The sequence below is a fragment of the Platalea leucorodia genome (assembly GCF_965183815.1).
Source record: "Platalea leucorodia genome assembly, chromosome: 14".
Lineage (NCBI taxonomy): Eukaryota > Metazoa > Chordata > Aves > Pelecaniformes > Threskiornithidae > Platalea > Platalea leucorodia.
The window spans coordinates 1,146,663-1,172,735 of NC_138836.1; the positions used below are offsets into that span (position 1 = coordinate 1,146,663).

The window sequence follows — 26,073 nt, forward strand, 5'->3', positions numbered from 1 at the left end:
GTCCTGCCCTCCGCAGTCACAGCGACGGAGTCGGCTGAGCAGTGACTGTTTCGGTGTCCGTGGGGCCACGCACACTTGGGGTTGGCACCTGGGAGCCCAGGGCTGATCCGCCGCGTTATCCTAAGGTGGGAGAGCATGTGGTGATGGTAGTGGCAGGACCCTGTCCCCTCAACCTCAGAGGCCATCAGCACGTGGTGGGAGCGCAGAGCCGTGATCGGGACCCCCGGTACAAACCTTCCTTCTCTCTCTAAACAAATCTACCGGAGCACAGGACACTGCAGTAGCTGCCCGTCTCATGTTCTCAATGCTTTTTCCTTCTTTGTGAACACAAAATATCACAGAATAGCCATGTGTACAGCTAGTTGTGGAGAAAGAGGTGGCTGGGGTACTGAGAGCGTGCTCCTCGGGTATTGACAGGTATGATACAGCCGTGTTTCGGTGCACGTAGGAAGGGATGGTGTAAGGATGGTCTGTTGTTTGCCACTTCTGTTCATCTCTTCTCCGTGTATCCGTTCCACTTGCCGATTGCAGCGTTGAAACAAAATTTGATCACCTGGACTCTGCTCTGAGTCAAACCAGGTTAATAAAACTGGTGACCAAGGGTTTGCAGGCATGAGTGTGACTCGATTTGGCCTGCAGGAAGACCCTGGTAATGTTGGTGACCACCAAGCCTGTCCTGATTTTGGTATTTTGGGTGCAGTTAGCAGAGCGGGCAGGTACAACAGGGATCTGTGACTGAGCGTATCTAACCCAGAGTCCCCGGCACAAGAGCAGGCAGCCTTAAGATACCGTTTTTGTTGACTTTCCAGACCCGTGATGCACTTCAAAGTTGTAGCAGAAAAACTTGCGCCTGGGGTATGTACAGTGAATAGCCTTTTTAGTGAAGCATGTGCTATTTATTTATCAAGATGCCTCTTCCAGCCTCTGTCGCTGTGGCTCTGCAGCGTAACTCATTCCAGATGCATGGGCAGCGTCTCAGTGAGTGCAAAATGCCTGCTGCAGAGGCGAGAGCGGTGAGGGCCGGCTAGCAGAGATTAGCGCAAGGGCTGGACGCCGCCTGCATCTGACATCATCCTGTTAACAGCACAGCTTAGGCTGTTCCTGTTGTAGGCCTGATCATTCTTATTTGATAACTAAAAATGAGGACAGAAGGCTTGAGCTGCACGAGGGTAATCCCCTCGGCCCTGGCTGAGGCTGTGCAGCGGGAGCGTCCTTCCCGGAGATCGAAGGCCTGTGAGACAAACCCCGATTCAGCAGATGCTAAGCAGCTCCCGGGGAACCGGGAGACTGGCATGCCCTTCCCGAGCCCAAGGATCTCGCCTTTCCACTACAAAAGCACAGTGTGCTGCTCTCCTGCCCAGCAATTACTTTGCCTGGGGTTTTCCCAGTATGAGGTTGATAGGTGTTGTGCAACTGGGGTGGTGAAGAATTACCTTCTTTCCATGGCCGGGCAAAAGGTGAGGAGGAGGAGGATGGAGATAAGTAGCACAGCACCCTCTCGGTATCTAAATAAAGCAGGAGAAGAGCTGTTAAATAGAAGACAATAGACAAAAGAGAGAGAAGGGAAGAGAAGCATGTGATTTCCAGCAGTAAATCCGTCCTGCTGCTCACAAGACCCTGTGGCTGCGCTGCTCTTGCAGCGAAAAATGTGACTGCGCTTCTCCGATGCATCTGTCCGTCAGAACAGAGAGGAGCGCACTGTGAGGCCACGCTTCTCCAAGTGTAAGTCAGGGACACCATGATTTATACCACTGAAGAAGCACACTTACATCTTGCATTCCTGTAGCACTTTTCACCTCAAAGGCTGCCAAATGGCACATTTGTCCTGCCAGATGTCAGGAGGGATGGTTTCTGATGTTAAGTCAGTGGGAAGAGTATGGGAAAGACCTTTAGCAAGAAATATTTCGCTTCTAGCTCTAAAATTAGTAGAGCCCCACACAGATGTGATTCTGTAATTCATATTGGTGCAGGGCCTGATTTTTGTAGCCAGACATGAAGTGCTGAGATAATATGCCTGCATTTTTTTTTTTTTGCCAGGGGTATGGAGAGGGATTTGGGCTTTGTGATTCTTGTGTTTCTCTCTGGAGCAGTGGAGAGCCCTGGAACAGTCCTCCTCCTGGCAGCCGGCAGGAGCTGGAGAGGCTGCTGCTCTGATGGGAGGCCAGCTAGCCATCAGATTGAGAAATGACCTCCTCACCTGTCTGCAGTACTGCCCTGCTGCTCGGGGGAACTGCTCTCGGAGGGATTCTTGTCAAGGAATGGAATATTTTCTTCCTTTCCATCAAATAGATTTTAAAGGGGAAAAAAACCCACAAGCCCTATCCGCCCTGACGTGGTGTCCGTTTTGTCTCTGTCAGCTCTCGGTGATGTGCTGGGCTTCCTGCTGGGATGGCGCAGACAAAAGGCTGCTGAGGGAGGCATGGGATAAAGGAGCCCTGGTTCTTCCCAGCCTGTGTAACTCCAGCTGCTGTTTCCAGCCGTTGTTGCTGGGAGTGTATTTTTCTGTTTTTTGTTGTTGGTTTTTTTTTTTTTTTTTTTTAATTCTCTCAAATGAAGTGGCTCATCAGTCTTCTCAGCTTTGCGTATCTGAGAAAGGAATGTCGGGACCAGAGCCATTTCAGTGTTGCAGCTGAAGCGGGATAGGGTGACTGGTGAAGAGCTCAAAGCAGTGTGATGGAAGACTTGGTCTGCTTCACTCAATCCGGAGAGGTTAACACCTACGGCTGCGGCCACAGGGAGCAGGCTCCATAGCTGAGCAGTCATTGTGCTTGCAGCAAGAACTAAAACATGTTCCAGAGGCTGTAATGTGGCCCAATTCAGAGTGTTTATACCCCATCTCCCAGTGATTGCCCCAGGCGAGGACTTTCCCTGGTGCGTGGGAGCTGGCTGGAGGAGCCTGCCTCTGTTCCCGTTCCCGTGGGAGAGGGGGAAATACTCCAGCTTGGACCCGTATCATCTGCTGTTACAACATAGATTCAAGGCAGTTTCTGTACTGGGGCATTAGCTGGGTGGGGCTGGATACCAAGCAGACAAAACAGCACTAAAAAACCGAACCAGTTTTCCATTCTCTGCGGCTCTGCGGTGTGGACGCTGAGCAGGCGCTCGCTGGCGTTCCACCACGAAGGCCGCCATCTCTTCCCCTCCCGGGGCGTTTCAGCCCGTGGGGAGCGCGGACCAGGTGGCTCACTAAGCTGTTCCCACCTCCTGGCACCGTTCGCTGAGGCTTTGCTCTGTGACAAAACTCTGGGTATTCTTGCAAGTGCAGCAGTAGAGGAGTTGGAACAGCAACAGCATTGCTTGCTGTTGTCTCTGGGTGTCTGTCCAGTGTTTTTGAGAGAAGGTTTGACGCAGAAGAGAAGGGACTTGCTGGAAAATGGCCACCGAGTGTGGAATTAAGGCAGGCTTGGGAGTTGTTGGGCTATCAGTTTTGTTTGGTGAAAGCAAGACAAATAGCTGTGCAGAGTTTGCTCTTGTAATTTCTTTCCGCCCTGGATTCCCAGCCTGAAAGCACGTGCTTCTGGAGATGGCTGCTGAGCTGGGAGGGAGAACAAGAACCGACCATTTCCAAGCCCAGCCTTTGCTAGCTTAGCCCTTGCTAGCCCACAGGCAGGGCCACGGAGCAGTCACATGCTGCAGGCAATGTCATTCTTTTTCTCTCCAAGTTATAACACTCAGTCCTTATATCATCAAGTAATACTGTAAGCAGGGCCAAACGTTCCCGCCTTCGTTAGCAGGTCCTTATTCCACAGGCTTCCAGTCAAGTACTGGTTTTGGTATGGTGTGGATGTCACTGAAAGACAAGTTTGTCCTGCAGTGAAGCTTGATGAGTTTGTCGAACAGCTCGTCCTTACAGCACATCTGGTGATGCCCTGTTCCCTAGCCCAGAGCCATGGGAAAGTGGAAAGCACGCAGGGCACAGGCAAGTAAGCAAGGGTTGCTACACAGCCATCTGGAGAACGTGCATGCAGATAAGTGGTTGGCATAGCTCAGCCTCTAGCTGACGCCCACAGCACACACAGCTTAAGATCTAATGGAGATAAAGTTTGTTTATAATAAAAAAAAAAATGGAAAGGCAATCTGCCTTTTATCTGTCCAAGATGTAACTACGGATGTAGTTAAGTGGATGTGGAATTAAATGGACTGTTAGAGATGGAAAAGGGCTAACAGATAACCGTCTTCACTTGATGGACCCAGGTGGAGTTTGTTTAAAAAAAATAAAGGTCTTGTTTTCACAGCACTAAAGAATAGAAGAACTTCTGGTGTGGGCATTGATGTTGGTAGCTGGACAGACCGAACACGGAGCAGCAGTGCTGGGCTCGGAGTCTGCACCAGGAGAGAAGCAGCATCGCCTGGGATTGCCGGTAGGACTGCCAGAAACGTGCAAAACCTCAGAAAAGGAGGCTGGCGCCTGGCCTGTGACCCTCGAGAGGCTGCCAGCCCCTGCGTTAGGTGCAGTCTTTGCTTGTTACCTCCCTGTCTGCGGGCTGGGAGCCCTGTGTATCCCAGGAATCTCATGCTTCTTGCAGAGCTTTACAAGGGAGCTGCTCTGCTCTTGGCCTCCGTTTTCAGCGGGCCATCCCGGAGGAGTTACAGCGCATCCCCGTTTCCCAGTCTGACCTCGTGTTTGCGCTAACCAGCCTGGCTGCTGAGCTCCCACAGGCTGGTTTCAGCAGTGGGGGTGGAGGATGGTGAAATAATACTCCAAGGAAGTGAAAGGCGGTACTCTGATAGGTTTTTTAGGTTTTCTTTTCTTACACCAAGGTGCAAAGCTGTGTGTTTTGCATAGCAAGCCTGCTTTTGGCTAATGTGCTTGCCAGAGATTTGGATATTCCCCCAAGCGCAGTCTTTCCTGAACACAGAGTACTACAGACACGTTCTCTGCAATTGCCAGCACAGTTCCTTAAAAGCAAAGAAAGCTGTCTTTTTCTGGTTGTAGGAATCTTGCTATCCCTTGTGGCTCTTGGTTTTGCAGTAATGTTACATGGAGGAGGTTGAAGGAAAATGTTTGCTGCCTCCAGAATTTCCCTTTGGGACCCTATTACCAAAAAATTGTAGTTGCACACAAGCAGCTTCTGCCAAGCGGTATGCTTGAAGGCGCGTAGGGCTTGAAAGAGGAAGGCTAAAATGCAGGCATTGCTGTGTGTGCTGCGTGTCGGTGCTTCGGGACTGGCAGGTGTTCCTGTAAGAAATGTCCTGTTGGAGGTCTCGTGGGCAGGGGGTTGCTGCTTGCCTGCTGCACAGCCGGGCCTGTAGCCCACCCCTCCAGACCTGCCCGGAGCTAACGAGGGCTGCCCAGGAACATGGCAGTACCTTGGCTGATCCCTTTCCCGGTGCCTGTAATTGTTCAACAGATCTCCTTCGATCCTAGGCTCGGTTTGTGCCATAGTGAAATGTTTTGCCGTAGATGGAGGCAGAGTTGTACCCTGGACTAGCCACCTCCCTCATGTTTCTTCAAGGGCTTTTCAAAGCTGTGTTATTTTTTCATTTTTCTCTCCTAGGTCCTCTGATAACCGATGTCTTGCACTTAAATCCAGCGAGAGCAACTTGTCGGGCAGTACGGACAATAAAGAAATGCAGCTGCTGCTGAGCCTGGGCCAGGGAATCCTTGCGGCTTTCCGCTGGGATGCGTGGCGGGGTACGAGGTAGGTGTCAAACCTGTTGACTGGCTTTCCTGTAACTTAGAGCAAACATCTTCAATTCTCTGTGTGTTCAGTAACAGTGTGAGTACTAGCTTCTGAGATTTGTGGTATTGTTAACAAAAGCTTTTTTGTATCTGACCTTAATTTTTGATAAGAGCTGTGCAAAAGTAGCCTATGTCGTAAGAAGCAATGTGGCCATCTCCCCTTGACCTGTCTGGGTTAATATTTAACAGCTCCCCGTGAGATAAAATAGCTCTTTGCTGTAGCTTGTAAAACTACATCTCTGGTACGGGTAAGTGTTTCTCTGGCTGCGGTGTTCATCTCCGCTCATCTTTCCCTCTGCTGGTGGGGAGATGTGTTCTGGACTGCCAAAGACTGATCTCCAGGCGGACCGCTGATTTTCACGAAGCGGAGAGGACGAGATACGTGTTGTGGAACTCGGGATGGGGAGAGAGGTTGTCAGGTGCCACCTGTCAATGGGAAGCAACATATCCCGGGTCCGAATGTGCTCGTGGCTCAAATCAGGTGTAGCACAGACCCCTAGGGTTGCAGCAGGAGCTGCCTTGCCCTTGGAGCGTCTCCCGTGCACGTGGCATTAGTGAGGCTTTGTTTTAACTGGCGCTGTTGATGAGCAAAGCCTGGTTGTACTGTACAAACCCAAATGACCAGGGTCCCACTAAGGGCAGCAGTGTAGAAAGCAGTTGTCTGTCTGTCTGTGATGGCGTGATTCACAGATACGAGAAACTTTGGAATATGTTTTGGTGTTATGTGGAATAAAAATTCAGATCTATTAGATGCTCCCTTGAAAACAACTGAATTTCAAGGTGCTGTACTGTGGGGGTCACCAGGGTGATCTAGTCCTTTTAAATTCTACAACCAGCCACAGGCTCAAATCCATCCATGTCCTCTTTCAGCGGTGAAGCGGCATGGCTACCCTTCCCTGGCCACTCAGCGATCCCTGTGAAGCGACGGGCAGGAGTTCAGAAGCCCAAAGTGAAAGAGCAGTCCTAGAGCTGGTGCTGGAGGCGCCTGAGTGAGAGCCACGAGCAGCTGAAGGGTGGGTATCGCTGCCAGCTGTGCCGGCAGCCCGGCGCTGGAGCAGCACAGCGCGAGCCAGCCGGGAACCCGAGCTGCGGGCAGGCCTGGGTAACAAGTGCGTCAGCAGCAGCAGGGTTAGATTGTGATGGAGTTGGCACCTTTCAGACAAGCGAAACGCAGCATTCAAGTTTTTCCGGTTGCCCAGAAGGCAGGTCAGCTTTATTAGAGAGGGAGGGCACCGTCTGATTCTTAGCCCTGTCCTCTAATGATTTACCCAAGCACTAATCTGCCTCTAAACACAAACTCCTCTGTTCTGTGGTGGATTTGCAAGGAATCTTACTTTGACTTGTTCCAAAGCAATCACAAGGTAAAATGGATGCGTGTCTAGTCATCAGCTTTTGGGGGCAGGGATTGCTTCTGGATTGGAGCTATAAGCAAGTGCTGCATGAAGAAGAAAATAAAGATCGGGTTATGGTCGTGCCTAGAATCCTGCCTGAGCCCTTGCGCAAGTGGTGGTCTGAAAGCTAATTTCTTTGACCGTAACTCTGGCTGCTTCCATAATTCACACAAATGTTCCCAGTCATGCTTCCACCGGTTAGAGGTGAAGGGTTTCCTTCTTGCACCGCACCGACCTCATTAAGGAGAATAAGGAAACTTGCCTTGTTTGCAGTAAAAGGCGTTTCTTTCCCCGGTCTGTTGCAGTACGCTTAGGGTGATAGGCGGGAACAGTGCAAAGCTGCTGTCTTCTCTGAGAAACTGCACCTGTGTGCAGAGTGTCCGGGAGCACTGGGAGGGAGGGTGTACACCTTCCTGCGGGAAACCCGCGAGAGGACCAGCCCACTCATTCAGCACGCCCTGGGAGCGCGCCGCCGGGCCAGCGCCTCTGGGCAGCGGGCAGAGCCTCCCTCGCTCCCGGGCATCTCACCATGTGGTTTTTCAGGAGAAGGCTTCCTAAAATTCCCAGAGCCCTCATTTGGCTCATTGTTCTAACAAACTTTTGCATCTTTGTTGCTCATTTCAGCTCCTTGTTTGACTTGTCAAAGGCAAGGATTTTCAGGTAAGAGACCTGCTTCCGTGTGATATGCACTGTCTGGACAGAGTGCTTGCGCTCACTTTCTGTCTCTGTGCCTTTTTACCCTGAAACTTGCACTTCTGGTCGGCGTTAGATGACCACTTTGCTTTAGCAGACCACGCTGTGTAGAATCAGAGCACAGTGCTGGAAGATCCAGTCAAAAACTTTCTTCTGCTGGATCACTAGTTTCCAGAGTTTCCTTGTGTGGCTGTTTAAGAAAGCAGCTTTTGCTTTACTGATGCTACCTGTTTTCATACTTTGGCACTGCATAGTATTTGCTTTTCCTGGTGGCTCCGTTCATTCAGCCCTAGTCCAGATTGCATTGCTGGACATTGAATTTGGTGGGATACCTTTGAATTTATAGCGAGTTCAACATCTGATTCCTAATACAGATATGCTGCATACTGGGAGACCAATGTCATGCAGACATGATCAATATATATATTATTTTTTATAAAACTGGTCAAGTAAATCCTACCAGAATGGGTGTGGAGAGAATTGCAGTGCAGACGGCAGTGAAGTGTCCCCCGCAGGCTGGCGGGGAGCCCTGTTCCTTGCCCGAGCACGGCAGATACCCGAGCCCTTACAGCTACACGCACGGCTCGCTCGCGCGTTGGCGCCCGTGCCGTGCGTAGGAAGCGCCGCTGCCCGGCCTCCCACCAGCCCTCCCGTGGTCCCAGCTCTCCCGGTGAGCGGTCTGGCGTGCCTCGGTGGGGCCAGCGTTCGGCGGGACCTCGCGGGGCCGATGCCGGCGGGGCAGGCGAGGGGCGAGGCTGGGAACGCCTCCATCTCTTCTGGAGGTTGCATGAGTTCAGCTCGGCCCCGGTGACTTGGGACCGCGGCTCGAGGACAGCTGTCGGTTTGTAGAGGACAGAATCCACGCGAGGGAGGTGGGGAGAAGGAAAAGGTGTGCAGAAGTGAAGTGAGTTGTCCTTGACCGTGGAGCTGGGACAAGACCTGGCCCTCCATGCCCAGTTGCCTGAAGCCGTTTCATTCTGCCGTAGTTTCAGATAATGGAAATGTCCATATTTTTGCAACTGAAGTAAAACACAACTAGGCATGAGCAGTCGGTGGTGATCTGTGTGTCAGTTCTATTTCCGTACCTTTACATGCAACGTAACACAGACAAAGCAGCATTTTCGTGGCTTTACCCTCTGTTTGTCCTAGGGTTTTGTAAATGGAGAGGAAAATGACAGTGAATATCATTGAGCTTCTGTAGTTGTTTGCCAGCTGGACTCTAGAGCCTGAAATCCGATGAGCTGCTTTGACCAGTTGTCTGGATTTAAAACGCTGGTGAGGAGAGCGGGGTCCCGTGTAGGCACGAGCGCCTGGCCGTGAGGGTCTGGCTGCCGGGAGCGGGGTTTGGCTGGGAAGGGCCCTCGCTCTTACATTTTGGTCTCTGTGTATTTGGCACAGTATTTGAAATTAAAGTGTAATAGAGCTGGGGTGGAATCTGTGCCCTGCGAGACAGCAAGTAGGGAAAGTCTGGGTTGGGGAGTGGTTTGTCACACTGTCCTGTTTCATCTGTTCTCTGCCCTTTAATTTCAGAATTTTAAACAGCATCTTAAAAATACAACAGAAAATCAGCCAGGGTTTTAAGATCTGTCTGAGCTACCTTACCAAATTCCTTTTTTACTTAGAGCGTATATATAAAATCTTCCCTCTTATTAGGCAGTAAACAGTAACACAAGTTCGTACAGGAAGCACTATGGTAGGAAGCAGCTGCTGTGTACGTGGTTGAACCTGGGTAACGATTACGAGGGGAGGTAGAGCTGACAGGCCATTTACCGCAGCCTCTTTTTTTTAGGGATAGCATTGGAAAGGTTCAAGTATTTATCTGATACAAAATGGTTTTTAAAAGCCTCCTTAGTTGATAATTTCCTATCACTTTAATGAATGCTGTACCACTCCGACGCTTTGGCAGCAATTGAACTGTTTGTACAGCCTGCTATCTGCAGAGGTGCTTTTTTCCCATTTATCACCTCGGAAGCAATCCACAGCTCTCTGAAACAAATGCATCATGCAAAGGGCGAATGTGAGTGTGAAATCAGATGGCCACAACTATGCTGGTTTATCCTGAAAAGCTTCGCTGTACATAAAAGCTCAGCTGCAGAAATTTTTCACCTTCCTTTTTCCTGTTCCACCCTGCAGCCGTGTGCAGATAAGAATGAATGTTTGGGACAAAACCCCGCCACTTCTGCCTTGATTTTTTTGCTGGGTTTCAGCCCGGTCTTGTCGCAGGAGGCTCTTGTGCTGCTGGCAGCTGTATCCTCCTGCGATATCCTTGTACCTGCCTGTGCCTCTGCATCAGGCAACGGGGCAGCTGCTATATTAGAGGCGATTGCTGAAAATCCAGAGATATTACATTTTTAAGCTTCAGAGTGTATTTTAATAGCTTCAAAGTGCCTGTCTTAAGACGTGTACCTGGCGAGTGCTGGGTGATGCCGTTGCATTAGCTGGCTAAGGGGGGGAGGAGAGGAAGAAGTGCCCTGTGGCCCCAAACTCTCAAGAAGTGATGTATGGTAAAGTGAGTTTCACTTCTTATTAGACTTCCCTTACTGAATTCTGGAAGATCTTCATGCTCTGTCGCTGAAGCACTTGGCTCTGCTGGCAAAGAGAGCCAGATGGCTGCCTTCATGGTGTGTGCCATGTCCTGAACTCAGGATCTCCAGGAGTCCTGCAGCGCTCTGGGGACGTTGCCAGGGTCCTGCCCAGCGCAGGGCAAAGCTGTTCTGCGCTGGCTTCCAGTTACTGCCAGTGTGGACGAGCCAGGTGCTGCAGAGGAGTGTGTAGCCTCTGGGATTTGCTTGGTGGGGAGATGAGCGCTATTCAGGCTGCTGTGGGAAGTGGAATAATACTTTGGTGGCGAAGTTGAAATTGAATTCTCACAGCATCCCGCAGGAACTCGGCGGCAGTTGCCAAGGCAAGTCCTCTGAGTGTGGCGGTCGTATGCAGTGCTTGCTCTGAAGCACAGAGAGGGGCTCAGAGTCAAGAGCACTGGAAATGGGCTGGAAGGCGTTCGGTGTTAAGTGGAAAGTGTGGTGATGTGTCTGCTTTTCCTTTGATTGCATTCAGGCAAATGAGCATTTTCCAACCTGCCCCAGATATGCTACAAGTGGACACCCAAGAGCAACAGCGTTTAAACTATTCTGGTAATGGGAATTCAAGGAACTTTTTAAAGGTGGCTTTGGGGAGAAACATCACAAGGCTTGAACAAGATGTGGTTGAGAGGACACCAAGATGGGAAGGAAAGGAGGAGCAGAAGAAAATGAGGAAACCAGTTGCTAGGGTGGAGGAAGCCAAGGAGAACATGAACGTGAAACCATCCCCTGGGTTGGAGGGAATCAAGAAGACAATAGTGAAAACAGCCCCTAGGGTGCAGGGAAACAAGGAGAAAACAACAGCAAGACCAGCCCCGGGGGTGGAAGAAGCCAAGGAAAAGACAATAGTGAAACCACTTCCCAGGGTGGGGGGAGCCAAGGAGAAGGCAACAGTGAAACCGTCCTCTGGGGTGAAGGGAGCTCATAAGAACAGCATATCCAAAGACCAAGCAAAACCAAAAGAGCCTCCTGCATCAGTGACAACGGTAAGACCTGTTCCTCGGGCTGCTGCAGTGACAGAAAAGAAGAAACTGAGGGCTGCTGACTTCAAGTCTGAGCCACAGTGGGATTTCGAGGACCAGTACCTGCTGGACAACTCATCTCCACCATCGGTAGGTGTGATGGCTGCGTGTGTTTGCCAGGAACGATGCCTCCCTGTTGACCTCCTTGTCTGCTGTCCCCTGGCCATGTGTGCCCTTTGCAGTCGAGGATGATCTCCAAGCTGGTAGGTCAACTCACTGGTATATGCAGATGCTGCTGGGACCCAGAGAGGGAGACCTATATGTACAACTCCGTCAGCCTGGCCAGTCTTCCACCATGCTCCGGTATGGGACCTTACTGCAATTGCACGCATTTCCATGGGTTCCTTTGAAAGTCAGCTCGAGCAGCCCTTTCTGGAGCTCAGGTGCATCAGAAGCTGGGGAAAATCTGTCTCCTTCTAGATGTGCTACAAGGTGGTCCCACTCTTAGATGCCTTGATGTATTGCATAGGGGACTTAGGTGCACAATGCAGCGTATATGTTCCCTGTGACGTGGCACCCTAAGCTAAGTTGGGTCACACCTAGTTTTGTGATGCCTACCGGCAGGCATTAGGTGTCTGGCACTAAATGGCAGTTTTCATACAGGCGTCCCAGTTCTCACCCAATCTCTTGAGAAACTGAACATCTGCATTCCTGTGTAGGCTCAGGTTTACAATCCCCAGATTTACCTTGGTCTTTGTTTTATGCAGCCCAGCTAAAGAAAACAAGCAGGGTCACGGTGAGGGAACAGGAGTAGGAATGCCTCCGTGTGCCTGTTCACCCAAGCACGTGGGTGCCAAAGCAAGTCAAACGCTTTGGCAGCAATGATGCTTGTGATGGTGAGGAGAGTCTCAATGCACAGGAACAGAGGCTTTGTTAGTTGCTTGTATTAAAGTCAAAGTAAGGTGAAAGAAAAAGGGTTAGATGAGGATTGATAAGCATGTGCCCGTCTGCTTTGGAGACAGTAGGGTGGGGACCATTCCCATTTTTCAGGTTTTCTGTCAATATTGATAACAATTCCACTATGTGTATATAAGCCCCATTGGAGAAATGATGGTTAAAAATTACCTAAGTTTACTGTTCTTGTGGTTTATTATCAACAAGAGGAGAGTCTTTCCCAGGTGTCACCAATTCACCTTTTCCACCCTGTATGCAGACAGCTGTAGAGCAAGCAGATTCTTTACCCGTTCAGAGCTCCGCGACTCGGATGGTCCCAGCGTGGTGGGTTGCTATGTAGGGTTTTCTTACTATGCATTGAACCATCATCACAGCAGAGCAAATAATTCATAACAAATCTGGCATTCAACAAGTCTTGCTTTGTTCCTCTTTGTTAAATAGGAACAATGATAGGCCTGGTCAGCACAGGGAAAGTATTTTGGTAGAGGTGAAGATGAGAATCTCAAACGATACAGTTGTACCTGTCAGGGCAGTAGCACTTGCACAGCTACAGCATCAAAGTTTTCTTACAGATCCTGTTTGTTGGGAGTGTTGTTCTGTAGGTTAGTTCTCGTGATCGCCTCTGCCTGTGTAGGTCATATTACTGGTGTGATCTTCCAAAGCCGTAAGTCTGGTGGCCACCATCAGGTTGTCTTAAAAGCCATGGAATTGAAAGCCTGTCTTTTTCTTTTCTGTTTTGCACTGAACTCTTGTTCTGACCATATTTTTGACCTTTCCTTTGTAGCTATAAGGGTTTGGAACTAATTTAAAGTGAAATTTGAGCGTCTTGTAGTTACTTGGGTCCAGGAACAGGGCCTTTAGGAAAACCATAAACTACAGCAAAGTTCTCAGAAGCAGATGGGGCAGGTTGTGGTGCACAATACTGTCTCTGTCCCCCATCTTGTGCTGGTAGCTTTTTGTAAAGCTTACCCAGAGCAGTTTTCCCTGGCCCCCTGTGGCTGGAAGGCTGGGACAGGCAGGTAACCCTCTCTAGAGTGAGGAGGGTCCTTACACCTGGGTGTAAGTGGCCTTTACACAAGGCTCATGTGCTCAGGGAGGAGGGAGGGTGTAGGCAGGTGAGCAGAGGATGGGAGCGCCTATTCTAGCTCGGTGGTCTTAGATGAGCCATTTGCCTATTTGAAGTCTCAGTGCCGCAGTCTTCCACCATTGCCATGTGTCATTTTGGTGGCATTAGAGGGAATGTAGATGTTGCTCCAGGGCACTGGCAGGGCTGCAGGCACCATGTCGCTCTGCTCAGACCTCTCCTGGTGGAGCAGGGGCTACTCTTGAAAAATTTAATCCCATTCCCCAAGCCCAGGGTGCCCAGGATGCCCTGGGAGACATGCAGAGAGCACAGGTAGATGAACTGGGATGACAGAAAATCCTAGGATGAGTTTTATTGTTTTGATGTTTTATTTTTGAGTTCTCTCCCTTGTGGTATTTTGATGTTGTTCCCCATTGCCCCTTTTGGCAGTGCGAGCCATTCTTTTGCTGACGGGATGTGCTCTTCGGTGTGGCATTGAGCTGCTTGAGAGGAGCAGCTGGCCCCAGAGATACCTCTGTTATCCCAAGATCTGTGACTATTAAATGTGGACCTTGGCTGTTAAACGCTTGAGCTCCTGCACTGGCCCAGCCTCAGTGAGTCACAGCAGAAGGGCCTGGCACATGATCCAGTCTGTGGTGCAGGATGTGCATCCTTCTTCCTGGGCCCCATGGTCTCGAGCCACCCAGAATACAAATGGGAGTGGGCCAAATACATGGCTAAGACTACGTGTGTCGCGTGAGACAGTACCTCCCCCTCCTGTCCAGCATTACCGCCTGTAGACCCAGTGGGGTTAGGTCACCAGGATCCTGCTCGTTGACTGCCAGATGCTCCCGTCTTCTCATCTGATGAGCTGCAGACCACGTGCAGCCATCTCAGAAGTGCAGAGCAGGAGCTGGCAGAGAAATGTGAGACAGCAGTTCGCAGCAGGAAGCTGGGAACGTCCTCCACTGTCAGGCTGCAGAGCATCTGGGTGTGCAGAGCAGCTGAGACAGTGGGGAAAACCCTTCCTCAGTACGGAAAAGAGGAGAAAATGCACGCAGAAGGGTCTTCAGTGAAGATGTGGATCCAGACATCACATGTTGGGTCTCGCTCCCAAACCTGATCTCTAATTCTGCAGAGAGGGGAGTGACTAGAAGCACTCCCACCTCCTTCATTTCCTACAAGATCAGACTTTTCCCTAGTTCCTCTGGTGTTGATCCAGTCTAGCTGTGGAGGCACAAGAAATACCAAGCCTTGGGCTGTACAAAGTACAGCTTGAGCAGCAAGGGAGCGTCCCTGTCTCTGGACGTGGAATGTGCTGCAAGTGAAATGATGCCAACGTGAAACCCTCCGCAGTGGTGGTCTTGTTGCACTCCTGTTGTGACAGGCAGAATGAGGGCTGTCTCCTCCGGCTGTGACCAGATTGTCATCCTCACCCGCAGCAGAGAGCCCGGCTCAGCTGTGGAGCCCACAGCAAGGCTTTGGCAGTGCAGTCTGGTCATTGCTGGGGATTTGAGCTGGGCACGCGGGTCTGCTTGGTCTCCTGTTTTGTCTTTCAGTAGGTATCGCAGTAGGTATTTGGGGAAGGTGTCTAAGAAAGCAGAGCCCAAATTGACTCAGCGGCAAAATCCAGCGCAGCGGAGTTGTTTGCTCTCCATCTGCACACACAGCCTAACTCTTGCCAGCTGCAATGAGACCCCTCTTGTTAGAGAGGATAAGCTGGCTTGGATTCCCTTCCCAGCCGCACGCTCCTCTATTACTCATTTATGACATTGAACAAGTTGTTTGCATGCTTTTTCTTACCTTTAAAGGGAGCAATAATGGTGATCTGATCTCACGTGCTCCTCGCTGTGTTTGCTCATGGGCACTCTGAGGCCAGGACCTCGTGAGGTGCGTTGCCAACAGGGATTTGTAGCCTTGTTTGGCATGTTTAGTTTAGCCCTATTAAAGATATCAATTTGATCAGGTAATGAGGCCTAAAGCCAGTAAAACACATGAGCATTGCAGGCCTGTTGCTCTGAAGAGGAACGTCTCGGAGACCTGGAGTCGCTCCGGCTTCCTTGTAGGTGACTTTCCACCGGCGAGTTACTGATGTAGTGCTGAAATTATGCCTCATTTTCACCGTGATGGGGACACTGAGGGGAACAGATGATGTACCGCTGGAGTTCCTGTGCTTCTTTCCGATACTCACACACAGGCACACGAGCACTGGCACTCAGTCAGGTTTATCAGCTCCCTGCTAATCAGTCCTTATTGTTTTCTTTTTGTTTTTCAAGACCTGCTCTGAATCAGTGAGGGCCAAAGCTGCCAAGTCTGACTGGCTGCGAGATCTTTTCCTGCCCAACATCATGCTCTTCACAGACAAGAGATACTTCAATGACAGTGAGTGGGACCGCCTGGAGCATTTTGCACCTCCGTTTGGCTTCATGGAGCTGAATTATTCACGTGAGTCCCTCGGGGCATGTCAGGATGGGACCATCAAACTCCCAGTGAGAGCCTTGTGCCAAGTAGCTGGAGATTTGCAGTATCTCCCTGTCAAAGGCGTCAGGTGGATCTCGTGGTGGGAACTGGTGGTTTCACTGTGTCCATCCCGAAGGCTCTTGCTGCTAACTCTCCCCCGTGTTTGCTTCACAGTGGTGGCGGAGGTCATGTCCCTGCTGCCCCCGAATCCCCACCAGCAGCTGCTCCTGGCCAACAGCAACAGCAGCATGCCGAAATGCATCAGCTGTGCTGTCGTGGGGAATGGAGGAATATTGAATAACTCTGGGATGGGCCAGGAGATTGACTCCCATGACTACGTCTTCCGGTAAGGCAGGCTTTCTTCTTAGAAGATACACAGCTAGCTTATTCCGGCTAGATAACTACATGTAACATATAACTAGATAATTACGGCTGGATAACTTCACCTCTTCTAGTATCGCACTGACTCCCAAGTGCCAAAATGACTGATGGCAGGAGGAGATGAAAAACCAAAACGGAACTGGAAAGTTCCTAAACACACAGGTAGCGCCTGGGTTCCCAGATGAGCCATGAAGAGCCGTCTCCAAAGCAGGGGCTCTCCTGCAGATCAAGAGGTGTAGCTCAAAGTGGACCTAATCCTCCCTTCCTCCAGACTAGCGCTATCTTTTCCTGTTTATAAACATGGACGCGAGGGTTTTCAGTGGTCACCTGCTAACTCTGCTCCTCTGTTTGCTTTCCTTGGCCAGGGTGAGCGGGGCTGTTATCAAAGGTTACGAAAAAGATGTGGGAACAAAAACCTCCTTTTATGGATTCACAGCCTACTCCCTGGTGTCCTCTCTCCAGATCTTGGGACACAGAGGCTTCAGCCACATCCCACGGGGGAGAGTAAGTCAGGTCCATGCTGCACAGCTTTGATGGGATGCTGTGAGTCTGCGGCCTTCGGTTCCGATCTTGCCGTGCATGAGGAGCAAGGGCTGAGCTAACGCTTTAGCACTACCTTAGCGAGGGAACCTGCATTGGCTTGGCTCGGAGGGAGCATTTGCAGCGGCAAGCTGCGTCAGTCCTACCCCAGCCTTTTGGCGTGTGGAAGTAGCTGCACGTCAGATGTTATCTCCGTTCTGCTTCTGTGGGATAGTTAAAAGCCGCACACCGAAGATGTGTGTCTGAGAAACTCAGTGAGCTTAGGTGCTTGCTTGTTTTTCGTTTTTAAAGGATTCTCTTGTGCTATTCATTAATCCTCGCTTGTTTTCTTAGCACGTCAGATACCTTCACTTCCTGGAGGGAGCCAGAGACTACGAGTGGCTGAAGGCTCTTCTGCTCAACAGGGACATCAGGAAAGGATTCTTGAACAGCTACGGGTAAAACAAACTGCCCCCCCGCTACACCCTTCGGTCCGGAGCTCTGTTGTGCCCTTTTCCTCTCCACAGTGCTCAGCCCCGCGGAGGTGCAGGCCAGGGCAAAGCCAGGTTAAAGCCTCCCTCCCCTGGCAGATTTGTTTGGAGAAACATCTTATTTCCTCCACGGCTCTGAGCACTGCGGTATCCACCACACCTCCCTCCCAGAAGGAGCTGATTTCAGTGACGGGTGGCCAGAGCCTGGAGGAAGCTTTGTGGTCCTCTGGGATGGACACGTGCTGTTGGCTGGTCTGGAGTCTGTACGTGGTGGCCAACTCACGGATGAAGGCCTGATTTCACCAATTCTTGTCTGTACACACACGTGTTTTTGATATTCCTGTCTCCTGTTGTTGCCTCTCCTCCCTGATCTCTTCCTTCGCAATGCACGCAGGTTATGGAGGCTTTGTCACAATCTGGGAAATGTCGCAGAATAACTTGACAGTATTTGTGGTTCTTCTCTTATCACCAAGCGCATCGGGGCTGGTGCTTTCCAGCTGTGATGAAATATAGGAGCTTGTCCTGAGCCTCCCCATTCCTGTCCTTAGGCAGAGGCCCCGGGAGAGATTCGATAAAGATTTCACGATGGACAAATACCTGGTGATTCACCCTGATTTCCTCAGATACATGAAAAACAGGTGAGCTGGGGGCTATGTGCTGTAACGGGCTTATTTTTTTCTGGCCAGCACCATCTCTGTCTGTCTCTGGGCTCTCTCCTCCCAGCTCACCCCCTTGTAACTGCAGTTTAGCTGCACCAGCAGATTGGGGGTCCGCACCAGCAGATTGGGGGTAAGCTTCATCAGTGTGCAGCCAGTTAAAATTCTCTGTGGTGCTGCAGTGGGATGTTAGTGGTGGGTAGACGTCCAGAATCTGTGAGCTGGAGAGGCAACAGCCGTGGGACAGTTTGGCTTTCTGCATCCGAAAGAGGTCCTGGGCAAGTGGCAACTTTAGATGTGGAAAGAGTGTTGCTAAAGTGCCAGGATAGTTGATCTAGTTCAGGACCAACCTTTCATGTTCCCCATTGCTTAGCACCTTGGAGGAAGGCTCTGTAACAGCCCTTCTCTCCCGAGATCCCTTCTTGACTCGGGAGGTTGTTTGTGCTCTCAAACACAAAAGTAGGCACTTCTTCAGTATCCCGTTTGCCTGGCCTGGCTGCTCTTCTTTGCATCTCTAATCCTTTTCACCAGCCTGCTGGACACTGTCACTGTAAGATCTGCCAGTCGTGGGCCACACGTGCCCGAGAGATGTAGGAAGAAAAGCTCCTGTTGTGCCCTGCTTTGGCTGCGTTTACCCTTCAGTCTCCTTGAGAGCGGAGTTGTGCCTTCTCTGAGAGAAGGCAAATGCAGTGCCAGATGGCTTGCACCTCCCTGCTCGTTCTGCCGTCTCCCCTCTGGCTCGCGTCCTTTCCAAGGCCAAGAGGGCTCGAATGCTATTTTTTCCTGGTGTGGACTGCTACCTTCCTATCAGCTGCTGGCACAAAACACTGCAGCTCCTAGCGGGTTCTGTGACCCTCCCCTGCATCTTTCCTATGTCTCGTTTCACTCCTAAATGTGGCTGGGGAGCAGGATACACCAGGGAGCTTCAAAGCCACTTCTGCACTGCAAGGCAAAAGACAGATTTCAGAGTGGGCTTTAACATACTAGGTCCTTTAATCCACCTCCTCTTTATCTCCACAGCCTCAAGACCTACCACTTCCATAAAGCTGGGGCAGAGCTGGGCTTAGGTCGCGGTGCAGGCGATGGAGCATTCTGGGCCGGCCTTGCGCTTTGCTGAGCGCAGAGTGGTACCCACACGTGGGCGTACTCAGGGCTTGTCTGACATGTCCCGTATGGCCACGAACTGCTGCGAGGAGGGAAGATGCCACACAGGCCGCAGGGGGACAAGGTGTGCCCAGCTTGAACCACCACACCCAGCAACTGCTCTGTGCTTTCTTCTGTTCTGCTGCAGGTTTTTAAAATCTAAAAGTCTGGAAAAGCCCTACTGGCGGCTGTACAGACCCACAACGGGGGCCTTCCTGCTGCTGACTGCCCTGCATCTCTGTGACCGGGTAAGGGCACGATGATTCTTGCAGACAGCACTGTCTGGAAGGGGGATAGGATAACAGGGCAGAGCAGGGGTGGCTCCAACCCTGCCTACCATCCGCCTTGAGGGCGCATGGCTTCTTGTCAGCTCTGGAGGAGCGGACTGAAGACGAGAGAAACAGCCCCAAAATAGTTCACATAGAGGTTGTGAAGCTGCTGTGGCCTGAGAGCCAGCCTGCCTCCCAGGGAGGCAGCGAGAGGACAGCAGGCTCTCTGGAGCCCGTGTTCATAGTCTGGTCCTTCTGGACCCCCATGCAGGGGTCACCTGGAGGGGCCCTGCCTGGCATTCCTGTCCTGTGCTCCCTCCTCCCCGTTTGGGAACTGTCCCCTGTATTTCACTTGGCTCCCTCCATCCTTGGTACCTCTCCCCAGTGAGCCCCCCGTCTCTCCCAGGTGAGTGCCTATGGCTACATCACGGAGGGTCACCAGAAGTACTCGGATCACTACTATGACAAGGACTGGAAACGTCTGATTTTCTACACTAACCACGACTTCAACCTGGAGAAGGAGGTGTGGAAAAAGCTTCACGATGAGAATATCATGAAGCTTTATCAGCGATCCTGATTGTGTGGCAAGGGCCACTGCCTGGGAAATCTCACCAACACCTCACTGGGAACGGAAGAGGACCACCGGAGCCCAGGTTAGCTCTGGACTTCCAGGCACATTTCATCCCCACAGAGACATTTCCCTCCTTCAGCACCTCTATTCTCTCACAATGTTTCTACGAATGTGCAAATGCTACAGACCAGGAGAACACCAACAAGAAAATGCTGCACGCCAACAAAGAAGTCCCATCTGGCTATGCTGCAAGACTGCTGCTGCTGGTTGTAGGCACTGGTATTGGCAGAGAAGAATCCAGGATGGATCTGGGTAGCATATGGTCCAGTGTCCTGCATCTTCATCCAGGTTTTCTCTCTTTGCAAGGAGATGCTCCTCAGACTGGGGCTACTTTTTCTCTGGGTGGATCCTCTCCATTAGTGGTGCCCATCTTGGAGTTGGGTGTATTGTCTAAGCAAGCTCCCTCAGCAGCCAGTGGATGGAGGTGGACACATGGATCCTGTCTCAGGTTGACTTAATTCCTGGAGGTGCTGTTCTCACTCTGCTCCCTGCAGATAAAAAGGATGGACAGGACACTCCCAGGTGTCTAATTTGAGAGAGGATGAGTCTCACTTCTGCTTCCCAGCGTGGCCCCATCATGACACCTCCGAAGGAGCACCACCATCAGCTCAAGGGCAGGTAAATGCTCTCCATGGTGCAGCAGGCATGCCAGACTTGGTGCCTGTTGCTCTGGGGCTTCCCTGGCTGCAGGACATGTGAATGTTGTGTCGTGGTCCTGGTGTGCCAAGTCCTTGCTTAGCTGGGCTTTGGCACGCTCGGCTCCCAGCTGTGCCGGGAGCGCTGTGTTTGCCCTCTCGCCAGGGGAGGTAGGACCTCTCCAGGTCCAGGGATGGATGCTGTCCATCCTTGCTGCTGGCTGGAGGGCCTGTCCCCCATCGCACCGAGAGGAGCCTGGTGGCAGCCAGCAAGCCTGCAGCGTGTTGGCCTTCTGAAAGGGGTTTTGCAAACAAAATAAATGGCATTACTTTGGCCAAGCTGATTTTTCATTGCAGCCCTGCGGGTTGTGGTTGTTTAGTGTGTGTCCAAAGCAGTTGCTTAAAGGCTGAGATAGCAGATGATGAAGCCAGGAAAGGGCAGGACTGAGTGTTAATGAGAATACCTCCATCTGCAGGTGCTCTGCACCTTGTGTGGGCATACCTGAGCATCCCCCACTTCTCGCCTTGCTATTGCAGGGCGGGGATCAGAGCTGGCCGAACCCCTTCCTGAGGAAGTGGGGGAGCACCTGGCGAGGTTGTCCTTGTCCCAGCAACTGCTCTCCAGGTATATCAGGTGCTGGAGACAAATGCACGAAGGGCTGGGTGTTTCCCCCATCACACCATGCAGACAAAAAGGCACTTCCAGTGTCCAGGCAGGTCCAGTGCATCTCCCCGGGCTCATCAGGCTCTGGATTGGGGCCCAGCTGCACACTGACTGGTCCCAGTGGACCTGCTCTGGCTGCGAGTGGTTTTCCTTTTGTGCAGCATTTGTGCTGGGAGCAGCAGCGTCTCCAGGGACCCCCAGGCTCCGAGGGAGGCATTTCAGCGCAGATTGTCAGCGGGGTTTGTCAGGCCTGATTTCCTTTGTCCCTTTTTCCCTTGTGCTGCAGAGCGGCCAGGCAGTTTCTCATGTCTCAGTAAGCTTGTTTGCAAAGGGCAACTCCCCACGTTGATAATCTAAATGAAGAATTGTCTGGGAAAGGGTGTAGCCTGCGTTGGCTGCTCTGTCCACACAAGTCCCGCAGCATCTGTGGGAGCAGGGAGTTACCCGAAATGCGCTGTGCCTCTGTTGGGAATGGTGTATGTAGCCCCGCGTGAACACCAGACCCTCGGGGAGCCACGGGCTTTGGAGCAGACCAGAAATCCTCCCTGGGCAGCAAACGGCCTCCCCGTGAAGGGGGAGCCCGATGGAGGCCGGTCACTCTCCAGAGCCGACCGAGGACAAACTCCCACAGCACCCAGGAGCTCTGGACCCCGCTGGTGTCTCAGCCCCTCGCGGTGGCCGTGCACGGCTGGTGTCCCCTGTCCCCGTGCCCTGCAGGCTCTCCCGGCCCAGCGCTCGCCTGGCTGGGCTCTTGGCGGGCAGGGAGGCAGCTTTGCTCCTTGCCTGTGTGTCGGGCCCTGCCGAATTGCTGCGGGTTGCTTAGTGACCAGCTCCGCACGGGTATTCTTCCTGCCTGAATAGGGCTTTTCTCCTCCTGAGAAGTTGGAAGAAGTTTCTCTTAGACCCTTCCCTTCCCCCTCCTCCTCTTTTGTTTCCCTCTCCTCTGGGAAGCAGGATGGGGCCGAGTCCTGCTGAGCGAGGGGACGCGGTGGGCGAGGAGGCTTTGGGGATGGCTGGTGGCCCCAGCCTGTGCTTTCCCCTGGTGCCCAGCTCCTCTCTGCAGCTGAGGCTTCCCGGAGTCAAGGGAAGGAAACTTCCCGGGAGGCTTTCTCCACCAGCAGAGCCTGTTCCCTCCCGGCTCTCCTCTCGGCACAGCTGCCATAGTTTGGTGTTACCAGGGATAATCTTGGCTGGAGAAGGCCCTTTGCTGTGGTCTGGAGATTCCCAGCAAGCTCTCAGCCACATCCTCTCTGGCCCCAGAAAAGCAGCTCTGACCTGACAGCCCCCTTTGCCTCCTCACTTTGCTTCTGGCCCCCCGCACCGAGGTGTCCCATCCCACCGCGGGGACACGTCGCGTGGAGCACAAGTCCAGCTGCGTCTCGCCAGAGCCACCTCACCTCGAGGCATCAGGTCCGGAGCGGCCATGGGAAGCGGAGGGGGTTTGGAGGTGGCATTTGCCAGCCAGCTTCTAGCCTGCCACAAACTGGTGTAGCAAAACCTGTGGAGGGCAGCTACAGCCGGAGCAGCCTTGGCAAGAGCCAGGGTTCAGGGCTTGGGCGAGTTCCCCACCTGGGTGTGTGTCCCAGGGTGAAAGCGGCAATGCGGGGCTGTGCCGGAGCCGCGCCAGCCTCCCCAGCGTAGCCGAACCATCGGTGCCATGGTGCCACCCCAAATGTCCCCATCCAGGTCCTCGCGGCCGGCAGGCCAGCAGGATTGTCCCAGTGCCGCCAGGTGGCAGCTCCTGTCCAGGGACCTGTCAGCATGGTGCCGTGTCTGGCACATCCAGGTTGGGCACAGGCCGTGTCCGTGCCAGCACAGCCCTGCAGCTGCCCACGCTGCGTCAGGCTATCGTCCCCCAGTGTCCTTCGCTTTGTAACGCCCGCCTGCCCGTGGGGTTTATGGCCCGGGAGCTCCTTGGGGTATGTAGGGACATGCATAGAAGAGGTTTGGTACCTGTGAGTGCCACTCTTGCAGCTGCAAAGCACGTGCAAAGGTGCAGCCACGGCTTGTGCAACGTGGTACGGCGCTGAAGCCAGCAGCAGAGGGACTGACGGCAGGATCGGGTCTGGCATCCTGAGAGACGCCTCAGACGCAGCAATTCCTCCTCGTGTGCGGACGCGATACCCAGTGCCAGCGACCAGCAACGTCTTTCCCTACTGCCGGCCAGGAGCTCCAGGGTCTGCTGGATTTAAACAGAGATGTCTGATTTGGGGAAGGAATACACAACTGTGCTTTAGCGTGTCTGGAAGCTGCTGTAGCGTCAGCCCTGCTTTTTTGTGAAGCTGTCGGTGAGTACCATGAGCCGTTAGTACAGCCGTGCCCAACTCCTCCCTGGATTCCCCAGAAGTCAACAGCCTCTAGATATTCCCTGCTGGGCCGCGGGAGACTGATCCACTCGTCACCCAGGAGCTCTCACAGCGTCACCTTCCTGGCAGGGCTTCGAATCTTTTGTTTGGTTTCCATCTCTTACCTTTTTGCGGTGTGACTGCTCGCCTGCCTAGAAGCAGGGACCGCGTCCTGCTGCATGGTTGCAGGCACGTAGCCCCTCGGCTGGGGCTGGGGCCAAAGCAGGAGAAGCGGACGGGGACTTGCTGGTCCGGGGGCCGGGGAGACGCCTCGGAGACAAGTGGGCAGTGCAGAGCCCGTCTCTGTCCCCGCTCCTGGACAGCCCAACCCTGCCTTTCAGGCTCCGGAGAGCAGGGTAGGGCTGACCAGGAGTGGGGGCGAGGTGGGCTCTGCACCCTGTCCTGGGGCTCGGGGAGCCTGCTGGTGCTGGCCCCCAGCCAGGGGAGAGAGCCACTGCGTGTGCCACACACGGCTCCAAGGCAGCCTCGTGCCATGGTGGCACACCCAGACTGACACTCCTGTCTCTCTCCTTCCCAGGCAAGAAACCAGGCACAGAGCAGCCGGAGCTGGACGCCAGCGCCCAGGTCCCCAGCACGGAGCGGGTGCTCCCTCCGGGTGCCGTGCTCTCCAGCAGCCGTGGCTGACGGGGCGCTGCGGGAGTGCAACAGAGGCACGGGCCGGCTCCAGGTCAGCACAAAACCCCCTTTGCTGGTGATTTACCAGGTGCTTGTTATGTTCCCTAATTGCAGAGAGGTTTGGGGCAGGCCGTTGGTGCGCAGGGGTGGGGGGTTCACCCTCACCTCTGCGGCGTGGACTTTCTCCCTTTGTTGGGGATGTGGCAGCAGGGAAATCCAGTTGGACCAGAAAAACTATTGATAATAGGGGAGGAGGGAGAACAAGATAAAGGAACAGCCCATGGCTTTGTTGTGCAAAAAGCACAAGAGCTCCCAGCACCTCCCCTGCAGCCAGCCCTCCTCTCCAGGTGCTGGGGCAGGGCCCTGCAGGCAAACAGCTCCCAGGGGTGCAGCAGCCCCTGCTTCCCACGCCAAGGGGCTCTGGTAGAGCGGGCTCCTCTGCCAGGCTGAGCAGCAGGACCCTGGGTGCTGCTGGGCTTTCCCAGCTTGGCCTGAGTCAGCCCTCAGGGCGGTAAATCTAGAAGGACACTGGCTGAGTGCTGGGGACATCCCAGGGCTCCCTCCATCCCTCCCACGGCAGCCACGCAGCGCCGGGCGGGCGGACAGGGGGCTGGCGCCCACCCACGCTCAGTGGCGGTGTCCCCTCTCCCCAGCCGTGTGCTTCGGGGCCGCGTGGCTGCGAGGGTCCCGTGTTTCAGCAGACCTCGGGGACTGTTTATGCTGCTGAGAACCGGGCAGGATCAGTCCATATCCGCTCTGCCTGGTCCAGAGCTGGCAAGAAAGGGGAAGGCAGCGGTTTGTGTTGTCGCCCTAATTCCTCAAAGGTGTTTTCACAGGTTGCCTCATGCCCGGCGGAGGGAGGATGGCCTTCAGACTGTGTTATCTTGGCCCGGGGTCAGTGGCCCTGGGCTGACTAACGCCTCTGCTGTGCGCAGGCGTCTCTGCGATAAGAGCCAGGCTGGGCCCCCGCAGGGCCGAGGGGAGCGAGCCAGCGTAAGCCACGCGCTGCCGCTGCGTCTGAGGTCCGGACCTGCCGCCCCAGCCCCTGGCTTCTCCCTGCAACCTTCCCGCTTTTGCGGGGAGCAGGAGGGGACTAAAGGCTGTGTTTGCCCGACGGGCTGCATCCTGCCAGATTTGCGACAAAGACGGGGCACATCAGCTCGGTTTCACCGCACAGCTGCATCCCCGAGCCCCTTTCCCTACCCGCGGCGTGGGATTGTGCGCAAGGCGGAAAGGCAGAGCCCAGCGCTCAGAGCCGCGGTTGCCATGGGGTGATGCTGAGCGCAGCCCTGAGCATCTCCAGCCCCGCAGCTGAGCGCTGCCACCGCACTGCCGCCACGGGCGTGCCGGGGTCCCCGTGTCCGAGCATCCTCCGTGCGGCCGCTTCCCCACTCGCCTCCTGACTTTGGTTGCAGCAACACCTAAAAATCTGAGCAGAGGCTGTCAGGGAGCACCCCCAGCGCTGCGCCGGCAGCGTTAGCGCGGGCAGGCGCTTTGCCTGGCCCCGTTTCTGCGGGGGACCTGGCGAGCGGAGGTTTGGCCGAGGCGTGCTCTCGCTGCTCTCCCCGCCCCGTCGCGAAGGGGCTGTGCGTCAGCCTCCCAAGGCATCTGCTGACGGATTTTTTGTTATGCGATGGCCTTGCCTCCGCAGGCAGCCATATGGCCCCATGTTCTCCGGCGGGGCTGACACAGCAACGCGTTCCTAGGTCCAGACTCTGAATTTCAGGGACATTTTCTATGAGCAGATTTTTGGCACTTCCTTAAGTGCACCTCTGACCTGTGCTGAACAAATTGGGATACAGAAATCCCCCAGGAAATTTTTGGAGATCTCTTTCTCCCAGCTGGACAGTTCATCGTGGCAAAGACCACAAGACTTTCCTCCACCAACCCGTGGCCAACAGCCAGCTGGTGCAAA

At 53.4% G+C, this 26,073-nt stretch overlaps 1 protein-coding gene across 5 annotated transcripts in view; it reads left to right on the top strand.

The window, feature by feature from the left end:
- Positions 1-26,073, top strand: part of ST6GALNAC1 (ST6 N-acetylgalactosaminide alpha-2,6-sialyltransferase 1) — a 32,771-nt gene extending 6,698 nt beyond the window's left edge. Inside the window, exons 2-15 of one of the 5 annotated variants that reach the window (XM_082326619.1) lie at positions 4,236-4,361; positions 5,499-5,642; positions 6,554-6,696; positions 7,699-7,734; positions 10,825-11,461; positions 15,605-15,773; positions 15,963-16,134; positions 16,535-16,673; positions 17,043-17,146; positions 17,728-17,817; positions 19,127-19,226; positions 19,654-23,465; positions 24,061-24,210; positions 24,995-26,073. In XM_082326619.1, coding sequence (XP_082182745.1) covers positions 10,829-11,461; positions 15,605-15,773; positions 15,963-16,134; positions 16,535-16,673; positions 17,043-17,146; positions 17,728-17,817; positions 19,127-19,226; positions 19,654-19,824 — 1,578 coding nt within the window. In that variant the 5' untranslated portion in view covers positions 4,236-4,361; positions 5,499-5,642; positions 6,554-6,696; positions 7,699-7,734; positions 10,825-10,828 and the 3' untranslated portion in view covers positions 19,825-23,465; positions 24,061-24,210; positions 24,995-26,073. Of the gene's footprint in view, positions 1-4,235; positions 4,362-5,498; positions 5,643-6,553; positions 6,697-7,559; positions 7,735-10,824; positions 11,462-15,604; positions 15,774-15,962; positions 16,135-16,534; positions 16,674-17,042; positions 17,147-17,727; positions 17,818-18,855; positions 19,227-19,653; positions 23,466-24,060; positions 24,247-24,994 lie in introns of those variants that run through there. The other 4 variants (XM_082326618.1, XM_082326617.1, XM_082326616.1 and 1 more) reach the window with 4 other exon arrangements.